The sequence below is a fragment of the Scheffersomyces xylosifermentans genome (assembly GCF_036884685.1).
Source record: "Scheffersomyces xylosifermentans strain CBS 12540 chromosome Unknown RJT20scaffold_3, whole genome shotgun sequence".
NCBI lineage: Eukaryota > Fungi > Ascomycota > Pichiomycetes > Serinales > Debaryomycetaceae > Scheffersomyces > Scheffersomyces xylosifermentans.
The window spans coordinates 1,650,320-1,668,264 of record NW_027042941.1 but is presented as its reverse complement, the minus strand read 5'-3'; the positions used below and the strand labels follow the sequence as shown (position 1 = coordinate 1,668,264).

At 38.4% G+C, this 17,945-nt stretch overlaps 7 protein-coding genes across 7 annotated transcripts; 6 read left to right on the top strand and 1 right to left on the bottom strand. All coding sequences in view use genetic code 12, as the record gives it.

Moving 5' to 3' along the window:
- Positions 1-1,101: 1,101 nt before the first annotated feature.
- TAZ1 (lysophosphatidylcholine acyltransferase) lies at positions 1,102-2,737 on the top strand. Its single transcript, XM_064919915.1, has one exon. It carries the CDS (start codon positions 1,332-1,334, stop codon positions 2,553-2,555), a length of 1,224 nt encoding a protein of 407 aa, XP_064775280.1. The 5' UTR covers positions 1,102-1,331; the 3' UTR covers positions 2,556-2,737.
- A 1,053-nt stretch (positions 2,738-3,790) lies between these two features.
- RJT20DRAFT_150054 (uncharacterized protein) lies at positions 3,791-6,735 on the top strand (the record flags this gene model as incomplete). The annotated part of the gene is made up of 2 exons (XM_064919016.1): positions 3,791-3,816; positions 4,030-6,735. 2 exons carry the CDS (start codon positions 3,791-3,793, stop codon positions 6,653-6,655), a joined length of 2,652 nt encoding a protein of 883 aa, XP_064775279.1. The 3' UTR covers positions 6,656-6,735.
- On the bottom strand, positions 6,734-8,996 carry KAR3 (Kar3p; the record flags this gene model as incomplete). The annotated part of the gene is made up of 1 exon (XM_064915853.1): positions 6,734-8,996. The coding sequence occupies exon 1, from the start codon at positions 8,903-8,905 to the stop codon at positions 6,734-6,736; it is 2,172 nt and encodes a 723-aa protein (XP_064775278.1). The 5' UTR covers positions 8,906-8,996.
- Positions 8,997-9,908: 912 nt separating this feature from the next.
- RRP15 (Rrp15p) lies at positions 9,909-11,050 on the top strand. The gene has a single exon (XM_064919914.1). It carries the CDS (start codon positions 9,951-9,953, stop codon positions 10,785-10,787), a length of 837 nt encoding a protein of 278 aa, XP_064775277.1. The 5' UTR covers positions 9,909-9,950; the 3' UTR covers positions 10,788-11,050.
- Positions 11,051-11,910: 860 nt separating this feature from the next.
- RJT20DRAFT_127367 (major facilitator superfamily domain-containing protein) lies at positions 11,911-12,989 on the top strand (the record flags this gene model as incomplete). Its single annotated transcript, XM_064916993.1, has 1 exon — positions 11,911-12,989. A coding segment is annotated over exon 1 (751 nt), but the record flags the coding sequence as incomplete, so codon positions are not given.
- Positions 12,990-13,771: 782 nt separating this feature from the next.
- RJT20DRAFT_127365 (MFS transporter) lies at positions 13,772-15,760 on the top strand. Its single transcript, XM_064916992.1, has one exon. The coding sequence runs from the start codon at positions 13,918-13,920 to the stop codon at positions 15,424-15,426; it is 1,509 nt and encodes a 502-aa protein (XP_064775275.1). The 5' UTR covers positions 13,772-13,917; the 3' UTR covers positions 15,427-15,760.
- RJT20DRAFT_127364 (major facilitator superfamily domain-containing protein) lies at positions 15,761-17,634 on the top strand. Its single transcript, XM_064916991.1, has one exon. The coding sequence runs from the start codon at positions 16,132-16,134 to the stop codon at positions 17,485-17,487; it is 1,356 nt and encodes a 451-aa protein (XP_064775274.1). The 5' UTR covers positions 15,761-16,131; the 3' UTR covers positions 17,488-17,634.
- Positions 17,635-17,945: the final 311 nt, after the last annotated feature.

The following is a 17,945-nucleotide window of genomic DNA, read 5'->3' as shown; positions in this document are numbered from 1 at the left end:
TAAAAGATAAATAAAGTGTAACATAAAATGGTTAAACCTTAAGTAAATAAATGCTTAGACAACTAAAAAGTCAATAAGGTCCTTAATTAACTGTATGTAAATATTTAATTAGATATGAGTCTACATTATTTATGTATATGAGAATAAGTAATTATAAAGTTTATGCAACCAGATAATGTAATATTAAACTAATAAAAATCAATTCATTTACATGTACATATTTTATCCTCAATACTTCTATGAATGAAACTATCGCTATCCTTAAAACCATCGGTATCTTTAAAACCATTGGTATCTTTAAAACCATTGGTATCCTTGGTATCCAATTCCATTAACCACCAACTTCTTCCATACACCCGCCTCAACCCACTACCGACAACTACAATTTAATACTAACCAACGTGGTTCTTGTTTAGCCACTATCACGTTGTCCCTTCGCTTCTCCTATAGATACTCACTGTCTCATATATAAGTCTTGTACAGTCGTCTTCATAAACTTCACTATCACAAACACGTTCTTCACTTTCTTCTTGGCACTCTCAACATTCTTTTCATTCTTTGTTTAATAGGAGCTGTTACAAAACAATTTCACACTCTCGATAATTAGCTCAATGTCTCTCTACACTCTACAACCCACTGGGTATACTAAACAAACAAGTGTATATTACTCGCTAATGTTTGCCTTCGTTTCTATTTATTTAATGACTATGCTCTCCGATGTTTCTATTACTTCTTTCCCTGAACTCTCTCGTTCGTCTCAACTCTCTGTCAGACTTCCTTTCATTACTCTCATTACTTTCATTACTTTTATTAATCTCAATACTCTCATTCTCATTACTCTCATATCTCTCTCTTTACAGTTCTCTTAACACTCCGACTGTCATACTCTTTCACTCATTCCATTCTCACAACTCTCTTCTCTCACTCACTCACTCACTCACTACAATGTCTCTTCCTTTACAGTGTCTCATTCATCTACGCTCTCGTTTTCCTTCCTCTTACCTCTTCCCTTCTTACCTCCTACCTCTAATTACCTCCTAATTACTTCCTCCTCTTCCTCCATACACGGGAATTTTTTTTTTTTCAGTGGTGATCTGGAAACTTTTCTTTACCAAAGCGTTGCCTTCTTTCTTGTCTTTGGTTCGTTCTTCTTTTCTTTATCTGTAACAAGATCTACTATTCTCTATAGAAACCACATCAGGAGATTCGGGTAAAAGTCCAGCCACTGACCAGTTGTCATTGTCCCAGTTGTTCAGTGTCCCGTAAGTGTCCCGTAAGTAACCAGTGAGTGATCTCAGCTACCATTATACCATTGGAACCCCACTCTCATCATGTCATTCGAAAACGTCTTGAAACGTGGTGACGACTTCCTCTCGGAGTACCCAAGAACTCATGCCCTCTGGAACTATGCTTCCCACGGAACATGTCTTATGATGCTTCTCGGCACGAAAGTGCTCTTGAACGTGTTGTACAAGCCCAGTGTCCATCATATCGAGAGATTAGACGCTGCCATGGCGAAAGCAAGAGCTGAAAACAGAGGAATTCTTACAGTGATGAACCACATGTCCGTAGTAGACGACCCATCGTTCTTTGCCGCTCTTCCAATGAGATACCATTTGGACGTCGACAACATCAGATGGGGTTTTGGAGCTCACAATGTCTGTTTCTCCACACCAACGCTTTCTTGGTTCTTCAACTTGGGTAAGATCCTCGGAACAAAGCGTTTCGGAGAAGGTCCTTATCAAGGCTCAGTCGATGCCGCCATCAGAATCTTAAGTCCCGACGATACCTTGGACTTGGAGTATAACCCCGGAGTCCAGGAAGTCCAGAAGCCTGTTCTTTTACAGGAAGTTAACAATATCAATCCAAAACCAGAGCATTCGGCTCAGGTAGCAAAATTCGTTAAGCCTAGCCCAGAGTCCACTAATGTTCTTATGTCCAAATCACCATTCATTAGATCCAAAACTTCGTGGTTCCATGTGTTTCCCGAGGGATTTGTATTGCAATTACAGGAACCACACCAGAACTCGATGCGATACTTCAAATGGGGAGTATCTCGTTTAATATTAGAGAGTACGAGAGCTCCAGTTGTGGTTCCCGTGTTTTCCTTTGGTTTCGAGAAGATTGCACCAGAAGACTCGGCAGAACGTGGGATTGAAAGATGGTTACCAGATAACATCGGAGCCGAGGTGCACATCAGTATTGGTGAAGCCTTCTCCGACGAGAAAATAGAGATGTACAGACAGAAATGGAGAGATTTGTGCAAAAAGTTCATTGATCCAAAGGAACCCCATGAGATGCCCGAGGAGTTGAGAAACGGAGAGAAGGCACAGAATTTGAGATCACAGCTAGCTGCCGAGCTCAGAGAAGCGGTGTTAAGCATCAGAAACAGCATGGCTTACTTCAGGCCAGAGGAGGCCAAATTCAAGGACCCCAAGTTCTGGAGAGAGTACACTATAACCGAAGGAATGAGCGACCCAGAGGTGAAGTTTGTGGGTAAAAATTGGGCAATCAAGAGATTGCAAAAACATCTTCCCGAGTATAACTTGGAATAAGCATTTGTAAATAGTATGAGTTAATAAAGACACTCTTGTAATATAAACGATGAAGAAGAAGAAGAAGGTGAGAAGATGAGTCTTATCAATATCATCATCATATCGATGGTATTCATGTATGTATTTCAATAAAAGATGATAGACAGAGAGTTAAGAACTGATTTGGGATTATTAATAGTTGAGCTTTAGCTTTTCTTGATTATAGTGATCTGTGGATTCTCTAATGGCTTTGGTTAAGACCATAGGTGTATATTATAAATTGAACGGTTATATATCAAATGACTAGAGATAGTTAAGGTGTCAAGTTACCAATCTCATAGTTAATGTTCTCATAGTTAAGGTCATCATAGTTAAGATCTAACTCTTTCAGACAGTCAAAACCTTGAAGCTAGCATCTGAAGACTCCATTCTAAGGCTCTCGTGGTATCTATATCTCATAGAATAGTCAGTTTCCATAGATCTCCTGTAGTAAAGACTCATAGTTAAGACTCTTAGTAATTGATAATAACCATAGTTAAGATTAAAGTCTCTCATAGTTAAGACTCTCATAGTTAACACCACCCATAGTTAAGCCATAGTTAAGGTTCTCATAGTTAAGAGCTCTCATGATATAACCGTTAAGAAATGTCAAGTTAACTCTTTTCAGTCTCATAGTTAAACATTAAAGGTAGAAACTGATATCTATAGATCTACTAAGCAACGACTAATGCCTAGTACTCTTAGTTATTGCTAATAATTATTGTTAAGATTAAGACCTTCCATAAGACGTTCCATAAGACGTTCCATAAGACTCTCTTAGTTAAGAGCTCGCATAGTTAACACCTCGCATTGTTAAGACTTTCCATAGTTAAGAGCTCTCATAGTAAAGACATGTCAAGGTCAACACCTTCCATAGTTAAACCTGGAAGTTAGCAGCTGAAGTCTCCATGCTGAGGCTCTCATAGTAATTATTTCGTAATGAAGTCGGTTTCCCTAGCTCTTCTCTCCAATAGCAACGACTCTAGCTAAGACTTCCAATAGTTAAACCCTAGTCAATCAGCCCATTGCTTTCCTATAATTACCACTGTAATTTTACTGATATCCTAAACACTCTAAATACCCAAAACAACACTCTCTACTCCTACCTGACCACCTTCGCTAACACTCCTCATCAAGCTTCATAACCAATCACTCAACATTCCCCATACTTTCCATACCCATACCTCCCATACTTAAGCCCCATAGTTAACGAATTGATGCGAACTGAAAAATTCGGTGCACTGTAAATTGAACCATTATAAACCAGTCTTTGCTGCTGTATTGACGGTTCGGAACACCTACAGATGTTGTCGTTTGGGCCAAGGTGCTCACGATATACTTGTGAAGTCCTAGCGAAACAGATATGGAGAAATGAGGGCTGTTTTCTGGTGAAAAACCAGCTAATGATGAGAAGTATACCAGTTCTGGTGTCAGCTAGAGGCCTTCTGAGAACTAGATGGTTCAACCCGTTAAGTAAATTCAGCCCGAGGAAAAAGGTTGAAATTCAACCGCAAGTCGTAGAAACTATAATAGAAGAGCCATCTGAAGGTACTGCTAGTGGCGGAAATGCCAATTATGTCGTTAAGTTGAAGGAAATCAAACATTATACAAGAAGTTCTGAGATTCCTCCCAAATTGAGATTGAAGATCTTAACGACAAAGCTCTCTGAGTTCGTACAAGAGACAGAAGCCGAGGTATGGACCAGAGAATTGATCAAAGAATTCGATAGCGTTTTTATGGATTATTGGCGTCTCTTGAAGAGGGAAGGGAAGGATTTGACATCATTAAAGTTGGATACCTTAATTGTACTCTTTGGTAAATCTTCCAAACCTTTTATAGACAACCAACTGTCTCCTAAGCACCAACAACGAGTGACATTACCAGTTTACTTATCCTTAGTCATCCCCTTTTTACTCAGTAAAGAAAGCCACGAAATTTCACCTAAAGTATTAGTCCTTTTGGTTGACTTAGGCTCATCACTTAAAGACTTGGACGTTGTGCTACAAAGCTTATTCGCTAATAAAGGCGATGACTTGAGTCCCGAATTCTCAAACGAATTGATAGAATATTACGAAAACAAAGACATGACCAAGGAAAAGAAGGAAAAATTACTACTGCAAGTTTACGAAAGTGTAATAAAGGCGTCAATAAATATTCCTAAAATTAACCTTATAGACGATGAATTTTATTCGAAGTACATTCTGTTCTTGGAGTCATTATTTCGAGAAGTGGCTCCGAAAACTCACGAATACCTCAACTTGGAAAGAAGCATTGACTATATCCATTATACCAATAACCAATTGCTTTCGCATATTCCATTGGAAAAGACCTCAATCGGGTCGCTTTTGCATTTAGTGAAGCTCACAATGGACCTTCTTTCGGTGAGCAATGATAGAGACGCTGAAGATAACATTAAGAGAATCTTAGACTACATCGTTCAAAAACCTAATGCGCAAACGTTTGCAACTATCCAAGAAGAGATATTCAAACAGGATATAGAAGATGAAACTTTAGTGGAGACGATTCTTTTCTTGTCATGGACAAAGAAGGAATATCACGAACTAGCACTCATATTGTCCGAATTTATAATGTCAGATGATGTGAAGTTCTCAGATGAATTGAGGATCCAAGCGGCTGCTTACGTGTCTTTACATATGGAGAGGAAGCTGGAAATTGATTTATACGAAACTGTCAGGAAACAGATAGAGTCACAGGCGAAGGCAGCAAAAGAATTAAATTACGTCGATCTTCATTTAAGGATAATGCAAGCTCTAGTAGGAAGTGAAGTGTCAGCAAGAGGTGTATTTACCGAAAAGATTTCGAAGTACTTCATTGATAACTATCATATTGAGCCTTCCTTGTACTCCTACAAGCACAGACTTGATAAAGCGATCAAAGAAGATAACTTCGTCGAAGCTATTGAAATTTTTGACGACAGTGTTCTGCAGTTTATCCAATGGCATTCATCAAGTGACCCTGCTGTATTCAAGACATTGAACGACTTGATTGTGATCCTTTGCAAACATATGGACAATATTGAAAGAATCTTCCCAATTTTCCAGAATATAAAAAGACAAATGCTCCGTAAGGCCAACATAGATGCTGTCTCTGCTTTATCATTGAAAATGTTACAGGCTGAGTATGTTGGTGACCTAATTGAAATGTTGAAAAGAGAGCTACCAGAAATTGACAAAGATTCGTCAGTAAGACTTCCAAGTGAAAGAGTATTTGGAACAAAATACAGAGAACTATTCGAAATATTGCACAAGTTTGTGGTCAACTATGAGAATGAGGAAACGTTTGAAACCAATTGGGTTTTATACGGCGAATTGCACAAATTCTTCAATTTGCCATTCGAGTTTTATATGCCAACAATCCGCTTCTTCTGTGAACATGATAGACTCCATGCTGCTTTGCTCATCTTCCGCCAAATTAGAAAAAACTTTGAAGTACATAATCAAGCACCTCCAACTAGGGAGATGTACATGTATTTGTTTAAGGAGTTTGGCGAAAAGTTGTACGAAGATGGTGTGAATGAAATGCATGGATACATAAAGTTAGATATCAATTTACCACAGCAAGACATTGCATTACAAAACTCGATTTTGAATGCTTTTTCAAACTTGCAGGATGTGCCAAGAGCAAGAGAATTGTTCTTATCCATTTCGTCAAATCCAAAGAAATACGGAGGTATCAATGAAGAGACAATTCAAATTATCATCAAGACTTATACGTACCATGATTTGGCTTATGTGAAAAAATTCTGGAATAATTTGTCCCAATTCGATATAATCCCAAACTATGCAATTTATAGACAATATTTGATTGCACATGTTTATCACGGTTATGCAGAGGAAGCTATTCAACTTATAGATGAAATGGCTGATTATGATCTCGAAGTGACCTCAGATACTATCCTAGCATTACACAACTACTGTCTTGAAAAGGACGGCCAAAAGAAAATAGCCGAGTGGGCCCAGCAGAACCATCCCGAGAAGTGGAAGGAGCTTATTACTTCCAATTTGTTGGTTGGAGCTACCAACTACATGCCTTCAGACAATCTTATTGCTGGAAGTTCCTGAAAAATCAATACATAGCATAAAACTTGTATATACTGTATCATATCCTACCCTATTTATAATGTACATTATAGAATCGATCTATTTTGAATTTGGCTTTGAAGTTGGAAGCTTAGTACTGTTAACTTTGGTTGCAAACCTCAAAGAATTGACAGTTTCATTAAAGTTTTTCTGTAGTGGGGAGATGTTTACGAACATCAATGTTTTAGAGTTTCCTCCAAGGCTATGCTTCAATAAATAAGTTAGTTTTGAATTCCTATAAGGAATATGCTGAGTTGAGATCAGCAGATGTGACAGCTGTTGCTGACTCAATGCAAAAATAACATCACCTAAACATGACAAAGATTTATTAATGGCTTGTGTCTCTTTGAGTCTGTCACCCTTAGCCTGAGATGTTGCTAAGCGCTCTGATCCCGCGAGATCAACTAAGTTAAGGGTTCCTTCGCTTTTCAAACCATTTGAAACGTTCTCCCCTCTTAGCCTTAAGATGAAAACGGAATGTGATCTCGACGACCTGTCATTTGCTTTAGTGCTAGCAGTAGATCTGTTCTTTATGGCGCGTTCCAAAATGCTCTCTGCTTGACTTTGCGATTCTATAGATATTGTTGTTGTATTAGTTATTGTGGTTTTACATTCATTATCATCATGCTTTATTTCATGTTTTGCCGCTCCTGTGTTAGTCGCCAAAAGATCAACAATATTTTCATTGTAAATCTCTATTACTTGTCCTTCCACAGAATATTTCCAACCTTTCGACTCAAGCTCTGTTATATCCTCAAATATTTTATTAAGCGATAAAGGAATCATACCGTTCCCTGGATTGGACATTGTGTATGTTTTTCCGGATCCTGTTTGACCATATGCAAAAACACAAACGTTGAAGCCATCCAATGATGACTGAATTAGTTGAGAGAGTTCCTCAAAAATATTCTCATTGGACAGATCTGACGGAAAGATCTTGTCAAACAGAAACTTGTAACAATTTGCATTACTTGGGTTATTAACCAAGCCATATGAATTGGAATATGTACCTGTGTGATCTTGGTCTTCCTTTGAAATTACAAGTTCTTGCTTGGCAACATCATTGAGCTCACCATCAGGAATATCTAAGGAGGCTAATTTCTCATCTGTCAGGGACGGTCTTACCCTACAATACACTCTGATATTGCCCTTAATCTCTTGCAATTTGTTGTGAAGTAAACGGCGCTTGGGTTCCTCTAAGGCAAGACGGGCATGTATTTCTTCTGTTTGTTGAAGATAGTTCTTAACTTCTTGAGACTTTACTTCGAATGACAATTTCATTGTTTGAATCGTTTTCTGTTTTGATTCTATAGTGTCAAGTAATAATGTGATTTCTGACTCTTTGTTCGAATGCTTAACTTGCAATTGCTTGTATATGGAGTCGAGTCTGGTATTTTCAGTCGTTAGCAGCTTCAACTTTTCCTGCTCTGAGATGATATCCACATTCAATTTTACGTTTGTCTCTTCATCTATTTGTTTGATTTCGTTTTTAAGTTGTTCTATAGACTCTTCAACTGCAAGTTTCCTCTGATTGAGTGTCTTCGAATGGTCTTCTTTTAACTTTATGAGTTTGCTCCTAAGTTCTTGTTGCTGTAGTTTAATTTGCTTAATGAGGTCTTCTTTCACACTCACTAATTCCATTCTTTGAATGACAAATTTACTGTTGTTTTCATCTATTATTTCTTTAGCTTTGGTACTAGTTTCTTCCTTTAAAGCATTTAATTTGTGTTCGTGTTTTAGTTTAAGTTCTTTAGTTTGAATCTCATACTTCGTCTTCAATGATTTCAATGACATTTCTTCACAGTCTCCCAATTCTGCTATTTGGTCCTTTGTCATTGCCAATTGCTTCCTTAATTGCATTAATTTCTGGCTGAACTGGTAGTTCTGCAATTCCTCTTCTTGTATTTTTGTTTTGAGTGTTGAAATCTTGCTGTTAAGCTCAGATCGGTGCCTTCGTTTTGACTCTAGGGTCTGATTATTATGGTATCTTTCTGTAGTATGTATATTAGTTGAATAATGAGTACGACTTGTACTCAAAGGCCTTTCTTCTTCTGGCTCCGAAATCTTCATTCTCTTATTTGGCGGCGTTGCTTCCTTGTCTCTTTCGCTGCTTGTTCTGGCCAAACCAATGCTACTATTTAGTATAGAACTATTGACATTACCAAGTATATTGGGTGGTGTTTCTACCCGAGAAGTGGGCGAAAATTCGTCAAATTCGCTGGGAGTACTCATATTACCGTCATTAACACTTACAAATCTACAATCCACCGGATTCAAACACAGCACTTACCTACTACAACCAAGAAAACTTACGATATCATCCAATCTTTCTTTCAATTGTAAAACAGTTTCTTTACAAAATTCGGATTTGTTTACGTTTTTGATTTGCGCTCGGAGTCCGTTTTGGGAATGGTTGCGAGGTGCGCGTGGGTATGAGGAATGATTGCAAAATGGTGTATACGTGGATGTGATTGCAAAATGGGTGAAGTGATGTGATGTGGATGGGGGTGGCTAACAATTGCAAAATAGGTGTATAGACTTGGATGTGATGGAGATATGACTGCAAGATGGGTATATACGTAGAAATGATGAGGATATGATGAAGAATGATTGCAAAAATGGGTGAAGTGATGGAGATGGGATGTGATGGGGAAGTGATGGGGGTGGGGATATGGCAAGATGGGTGTATGGTGGTGATATGACGATATGAGGAGGATGGTAGCAAAAAGGGTGATAATACGAAGATATGATTGCAAAAAGGGTGTATATACAAAGGTATCAGAATCATTAATGATAACTCAGCTCAGCCAAAGCTCAGAAAACCCCCAAGATAGTCTTAGTATCCATCCCCACACGATTTGGTTTTCTTCACCCAACCCATTCATTCATATATATAGCTTCCCTTTAGCTATAATAACCCATAGACAACTAGCGCGAGTGATTTTATGAAGCTACCTACTGGCGATGGTAATGGAATTCGCTGAGATATAGTTATTAAGAAAATTGTCTTCTACATCGACGATCTACAACCACTACGTCCAACGACCACTATGTCCTAATTGAAGGATAATTCACCATACTATACTAATTAATGATAACTGAACAGAAACCAACGTCTGTACTATATATCAATCAAACGCGCTACCATGCAAAACCACGTCCTACACACAACCCGATCTCATCCATAATTTTTCATTGATGAGATGCCTCTCCATAAATATTTCATAAGTGATTTATAGGTTTAAAGGTTGGTAATAGTTGTGATAATTATAGTAAAATGGGACCTGCGTTGAAGAAACAGAAGATAAATAAAAGCATGGCCAAAGCTGTGAGTGAGCCAAAAGAGCAAAAAGTTGTAGCTGCCCCTGTAGAAGAAGAGGAAGAGGAGGAAGTTGAAGATGAAGATGAGGAAGAGTTAGAAGAAGACGAAGAAGAAGAAGATGATGATGAACAAGTTGAAGAGGAAGAATTAGAAAATGATGAAGATGATGATGAGGATGACAACGATGAAGATGAAGACGAGGATGAAGACGAAAAAGAAGAAGGTTTATCTGACTTAGAATCAGATGACGACGTAGACGTGGCGGACGTTTCCTCATCCGAAGAAGAGAATGATGACGAAGAAAGCGGCGATGAGGATGATTTCCCAAAGTTGAAGAAGAAGAAAAACTTGGATGACGGTTCAGAATCCTTTGCCAATGCCCTTAATGCCATTGTGGGATCCAAATTGAAGGCTTACGACAGAAAGGACCCAATTTTAGCCAGAAACAAGATCACATTGAAGAAACTCGAATCCGATAAGTTAGAGAACAAAGCCAAGAGAGCTCTCTTAGGTGAAAAGAAACAATTACAAGACAAGCACAGAATAAGGAACTTGCTTCCTAAGGCCAGCGAGCCTGAGAAAGTCAGAGAAATCATCGAAAGTGAGAGAAAGTTGAAGAAGGTTGCTCAAAAGGGTGTAGTGAGATTGTTCAACGCAGTCTTATCCACTCAAATAAAGACAAACCAGGAAATAAGTAAAGAAAAGGTCGGCCAGACCAAAAAGGAAGAATTGATGAACGAAATCTCCAAAGAGAAATTCTTGGATCTTGTCCAAGCAGCTGGGCAATCCTAAGATTTTCACAGGGAAACTTTATCAAACAGCTTCACCAATTCATTACTTGAATGATCTTCATCCACTTGCATACTGTACATTAAATTTCATTTCTATATCGTTATAATTCCAAATAGTCTAATTATTATACAATATTCATGTATACTTCACCTTATATAACTTGCTTATATTTCAGCTCTAGATAAGAGCGTTGTAAGTAATGGTAAGATTACCCATTTGGACCAATTCCGAAGATTTTTCGCCTTAAGTTCTGGGGAAAACTATACCGAATATCTTTCCAGCAACCGATAGTAGGACATATCACTTATTTATGAAAACAGCACTTTGGATACTTAATGAAATTTGAACTGTGCAATATAGTTACATCTTGTTCTTATTCAGATAATTGCTTGATACTTAATTGATCAGCTGAACTATTATATTAAGCTATACTGTAATTCATATTTATGGCCTTTCCTAATAGGAAACTGTCCCAAAATAACCCTTGATAGTTGCAAAAATTAGCTATAAATTTGTCTTAATGAAATGAATGCATTTAACGTTTGGACAAGGGAACCATATACTTGTCATATCCATATGGGGCCTATAATACCACTATCTCGCCTCTCATTTGTACTTGTATGGTTGGAACAGGTGTCAAATGGTATCAATTTAATTAATTCTTTTAGCCAATGCACTTATAAGCACATTCAATTACTACTTGACATTAATCTCTGGTTTCATCTACCAATCATTGACCAAGTCACTAATTACCAGATAAATATTCTCTTTGGGGTGACTTTGGTAGCATTACTATTTACTAGACATATCCATTAAGACCGGGTCTTCTTCCTATTTTGGAATAAGAGAGGCTCGCCTTACTTATAATCTCTCCGATAATTATGATTTAGATTCGATTATATCACATTCATTCTTTACTAATTCATTTCACTTGCTCTTATTTGAGCGGTTTATTTGTAACAGCTTGTAAACTAAATAGTCGTAGCCGTAGTTTCATGGACAGAATTCCTATAGGAAGAATCCCTAGTTATATCTTTCTTAAAGGATATAATCAATCTTTCCGAAAGTCTTATGATTTCATGACCAATCGAATTTTATATTACAATACCAGTACTGAAATATTTTTATGTTTATTTTATAATATAAGAGTATAATAAAGAAGTAAAACTTAATGGTTGTATAGTTGTTTTTTAGATGGGATCAATAATGACTTCAAATTATTTGAAAAGAGCAGGCTCACATTGCCATAGAGAGAGAAGACTTCAGTACCGAGCTCCTTGGGCACAGACTTAGTCATTCGGTAACCGAATTTCAAGGAATCCTGGCGCCCAATCAATCCTCCTTGAATGAAAGAATCCAAGTTCAGGCGGAAGTAAATGATCAAAATGACCCTCTTGAAAATGTAATGAGTATATCAAATCCCCCAAAGAACAAATGGAGAGTGTTTGCATGTATTGCTTTATTCTTTGGATGCGGTTTCAGTGATGCAGCACCTGGTGCCTTGCTACCCACCATTGAACTGTATTACGGGATAAACTATTCAATTGCTTCTTTAATTTGGGTAGCCAACGCTGGCGGTTTCATTATAATTGCATGCTTCTCAGACAAGCTTCAACCCTGGTTCGATAGAAGGAATTCGCTTGTGTTGGGGTGTGTGCTTTGTTGTATTATGTATGCCATTATTTCAAGTGGGGCCGACCATCCAGCTCTAGTAGTGAAATATCCTGCCATAGTGTTCGCTTTCTTACTTGGTGGGGCTGGTTTCGGAACTTTGATTTCCCAATGCAACGTATTCATCTCTCGATTAGAAGGCTCTTCGCTTTACCTTTCCTACTTGCATGGCTCTTATGGGATAGGTGCCACCATATCACCTCTCGTTGTAACAACTATGGTCGGCCGTGGTATACCATGGCATTATTTTTATATGATCTTATTAGGGATTATGATTGCAAATTGCATGAATATCTATTTCGCCTTCACAGGAGCAGACAAAGACCTTCTTCCATGGGAGGAATCAGTTACTGCTGGTTTCGATAGAGATACTTCTGACGATAGAAGTAATAATGGATTTGCAATGCAAACATTCACTCAAGCTCAACTGCAACCCCAGCAAAATACTCCCAGCGACATGGTTTTAGCACTTAAAAATCCAGTGACTTAGTTAGTTTCATTATTCTGCTTTTTTTATCAAGGTTCAGAAGTGTCTATGGCAGGTTGGATTGTTTCGTTCTTCCTTGATTACAGACATGGTAACCCAAAGTTCGTGGGCTATGCAGCATCGGGGTTTTGGGGAGGTTTAACAATTGGCCGACTTCTTCTTACAAGACCGCTACATGTTTACTTGGGGATGCGAAGGGGAGTCCTTGTACTCTCGATCGGATCTATTATTTTAGTTGCTGTTGTATGGTCTGTACACAATGTTATTGCAGAAGCTATCGTGGTGTCCAATGCAGGTATTTTGATAGGACCCAATTATCCACTTCTCATTGCGTATGGTGCTAACGATGGTGTGATTCCAAGGAAAATTCAAGTAGTAACCATTACGATAATGTCGGCATTTGGCAACTCTGGTGCAGCCCTCTTCCCATTCATTGTTGGCTTGCTTCTGCAGCAACTTGGAACATTCGTGGTTTTGCCGGTCTTCATAATTTTGTATAGTGCAATGTTAGTATGTTGGATTAGTCTTCTCAATATCGAGCGAATGAGAAATGGTTCCAATAGGAGAAATTCACTATGGAGCAGGATCTGGTAAATCCTGCTAGTGATTTTTCAGCCTCGTATATTTCTATAGCTGGAGCAAATATACATAACTTATGTCCTTATACGACTTCCCTGGCGATCCGGTATGATTACTCCATTTGATAAATTCCGATGATGTTCGCCGGTTATACGGGGTACCGAATATCTTTCCAGCAATAATAGAATTACATAAATAAGAGGGATGACAAAGCAATGTTTGAGCTAACATATAAATTGAAGTTGGCAGTGTATTTTTATGAGTTTCAGTTATAATTGGCTAAGAGTAGTAGAAACAGAAGACAAGAGACATACTATAAGGTTATAGTTTAAGTAAAGTTATTAGTTTCCTAATTAGGAAATTGTCCCAAAAAAAACCGTTAGTGAGTTGCAAATGCCAGTAGACGAGAGAGTGAAAGAGATGGAAAAGGCTCACATTTCAGTCGTTAGAACTGAGCGAGGACAAGAGTCAGAAGGATACACTAATCAGAGACATCCTCATGCTTCGAGAGACTCCGATGAGGAGCTTTCACAAATCAGAGTTAGTATTCATGAGAATGAAATCGAGTCAGGAGGTGAAGACAGCGTACCACAGTACATGACTCTATCGAATCCACCAAAGAACAAATGGAGATTAATTGCATGTATAGGTTGGGCAATGGCACTCGGATTCAGTGATGGAACTCCAGGAGCATTACTTCCTCATATTGAGGACTACTATCATTTGAATTATACTTTAGTGTCGTTGATATGGGTCAGCAGCGCAGCAGGGTATATCTTCCTTGCATCCATTGCATTCAAAATACAACCGCTACTAGGCACACAATACGCCTTACCACTAGGTTGTCTGATGAGTGTCATTATGCATAGTATAATATGTAGTGGTACGAAGTATCCTGCTATTGTTATAGCCTTCTTTTTTGGTGGTGTAGGAGGGGCAATATCTATGGCTCAATGCAACGTGTACTTTTCACGTTTTGACAAAGGGACCATTTATTTATCATATTTACATGGAGCTTATGGAATCGGGGCCACGATTTCCCCTTTCATCTGCACTAGTATGGTTGCGGTAGGCATTCCATGGTATCGGTTTTATCTAATATTAGTAGGACTTGCCGTTTTCAATACAATTAACATCTTTTTCTCGTTCAGAGGGGCAAATGAAGATTTAAAACCTTGGGAAGCTGACACCCAAGATGAAAATGAGGCTGAAAAGCAACGGATACCGAAAGACATAGGCGCTAATACTTCAGCCTCAAAGAGTAGTTCAAATCAAGAAATGCTCATGGCACTTAAAAATCCGGTTACTTGGCTCATATCCTTCTTCTGTTTATTCTATCAGGGAGCAGAAGTATCATTGGCCGGTTGGATTGTTTCGTTTTTCCTTGATTATAGACATGGAAATCCGAAATTGGTTGGTTATGCTGCTTCAGGGTTCTGGGGTGGCCTAACTGTTGGGAGGCTATTTTTTACAAAACCCATGCATGCTTATTTCGGTGCTAGAAGAGCCGTTATCTTAGCATCTGTGCTCTCATTCGTGCTTGTTGGAATAGTGTGGGCAGTTCCCAATGTTATTGCAGAGTCTATTATTGTGTCCATAGCTGGTGTATTAATTGGGCCCAACTATCCACTTCTTGTTGTCTACAGTGCACATGATGGACTTATTCCTCGTAAAATCCAAGTTGTTTCGATTACCGTAATGTCAGCATTTGGAGTTTCTGGCGGAGCTCTTTTTCCGTTCATGGTAGGCTTAGTTTCCCAAAGAGCAGGCACGTTTGTAGTGTTACCGGCATTCCTCGTTCTCTACTTCTTAATGTTTATTTGCTGGATTTGCTTACCGAAGGTCGAACAAATGAAAGATGGCTCCAAAAGCAAAAAAAGCATTCTAAGCAGGTTTTGGTGATATTGCGTTTTCTACTTCCAATTTTTCACCCGTGAATTCCCCTAATGACATAATTTGACCAATTTTCATCCATTAATTCACCTAATAACATAAATTTACCATGACAATTAAACATATAATTCACAATTTCATACAATTTCTCATACAGCAAATATACCCCGTCTTTGTGCAATCCGGGTTGCTTTCCTCATTGGGGAAGATGGGAAGATGGCTTACTCGCTTAGAAATATCTGGGGAAATAAATAATCTTTCCGATAATTCTTTTCTTATGATTTATGATGATTGAAATTTACATTAGTAATATTGAAATGGTGTAATCTTAAGGTTGCTGATAATCATAATCATAATAATAATAAAATATTTATGTTTTATTTATGTTTATTATTAAGTTAGCGTATCTGTAATAATTTTGGTTGTAGTTCAATCGCTTCGATTGCACTCTTTACTTATCCCAAGTTGAGTAAGAATCTCGTATTCAACGATTGCAATGGTTTCCATTAACTTGAAAAGACAAGAACAAGCACACATTGTCGTTGAAAGGGATACTCAAAGCTTGGGTAACGAGGATTTTCACGATTTGGAACAAGATTCCATCATTCTGTGTCGGTTGAAGGTGTAGACAATTGGCCCAATGAGTCTAACTTGACATCTAGAAATACCAATCAAATCGAGGAAATCGACAATTCGAGACAGAACCCCAATGTAATGACCTCGTCAAATCCACCAAGAAACAAGTGGAGAATTGTAACTTGCGTGGCTTTGAACTTCACTTGTGGGTTCAGCGATGCAGCTCCAGGTGCTTTGTTACCCCATATAGAACAGTACTATGGAATTGGCTATTCCGTTGCTTCGCTTATTTGGATCAGCAGTGCTATTGGTTTCATCTTCACAGCATGCCTCTCCCACAAAATCGAACCATGGTTTGGAAAGCGTTATGCTCTTGTATTAGGATGCATTATGGCAAGTATTATGTATGCTATTATTGCCAGCGGCACTAAGTACCCAGCGGTAGCTATCTCCTTCTTCTTCGGAGGAGCAGGCTTTGCTATAGAAGTGGCTCAGGTTAACGTATTCATTTCGAGATTTGACAAGGTTTCGACCTATCTTTCATACTTACATGGTGGCTATGGTATTGGTGCAACTATTTCGCCATTAATTGCAACAAGTATGGTTGGAGCAGGTATTCCATGGTACTACTTTTACTTAGTTCTTCTTGGAATTATGATCCTAAACTGCTTTAGTATATATTTTTCGTTTGAAGGAGCTGATGTGGATTTACTTCCTTGGGAAGAAGAGAGCCTGGAACCAGAGGGCCATCTAATGTCACATTCAGGCTCAAGAAATAGTCTTAATGATGGGGAAGAGTTCGAAATGCAAGAGTACAATAGAGCGCAAAGCAGAGAATTGCAGCAGGCCAACAATTCTCTGACAATTAATATGATCTTAGCCCTTAAAACTCCAGTTACATGGTTAATTGCATTCTTCTGCTTATTTTATCAGGGTGCAGAGGTGTCAATGGCTGGTTGGATTGTCTCCTTCTTCCTTGACTATAGGCACGGAAATCCTAAAACTGTTGGTTATGCTGCTTCTAGTTTCTGGGGTGGATTAACAATAGGAAGACTTGCTTTGACGAGACCCTTACATAAGACGTTGGGATCGCGTAGGGGAATTTTTATCGTTTCCGTACTCTCAATTGTTTTAATTGGGTTGGTATGGGCTATCCCGAACGTGATCGCAGAGGCTGTCATTGTGGCATTGGCAGGTATATTGATAGGGCCAAATTATCCCTTGCTCATTGCATATAGTGCACACCATGGATTACTTCCTCGTAAAATTCAAGTTGTTTCAATTACGATTATGAGTGCTTTTGGATCCTCTGGAGGTGCCATTTTTCCATTTATTGTTGGTTTGCTCTCGCAGAAGGTGGGGACGTTTGTCGTCTTGCCAGTTTTCATAGTATTATACTCTGCAATGATGATTCTCTGGGTTCTTCTTCCTAATGTGGAAAGAAGAAAGAAGCAACCTTCAAAGGAGTTCACGCTTTGGGAAAGATTCTGGTAGAAAGTTGAAAAGGAGAAGACTACACTATTCAAACAAGAGAAGTTTGCTGTTTTGAAGAAATATTGCACTCTTTTAGTGATGCTACAGCTATGCCAGACACTTAAACATTTATACATTGATACATCTATAGTGACAATGAATACGTACACTTCATATCTCGAAGATATCGGATATGAAGATATCTATTGATAGAACATAACCATACCGACTTTTGAACCGAAACTTCGCATGGCCTGCAAAGAAATTCCAGGGCGCTTTGTTAATCAATTTATACCATTTCTACGGCGTTCCAACTGTGAGCTAGAGTCAAATGTTTTGTATTTATTTTGCTTATTCTTGCCTAACCGTACGTCTTCCTACCATTTATTGCTAGAATTCTTTGATTTTTCTTAGAAGACCCCTTGGACTTTCCTAGGCTCTACTCGCTTTTATACAAACTTGTCTGTTTTCGTAATACT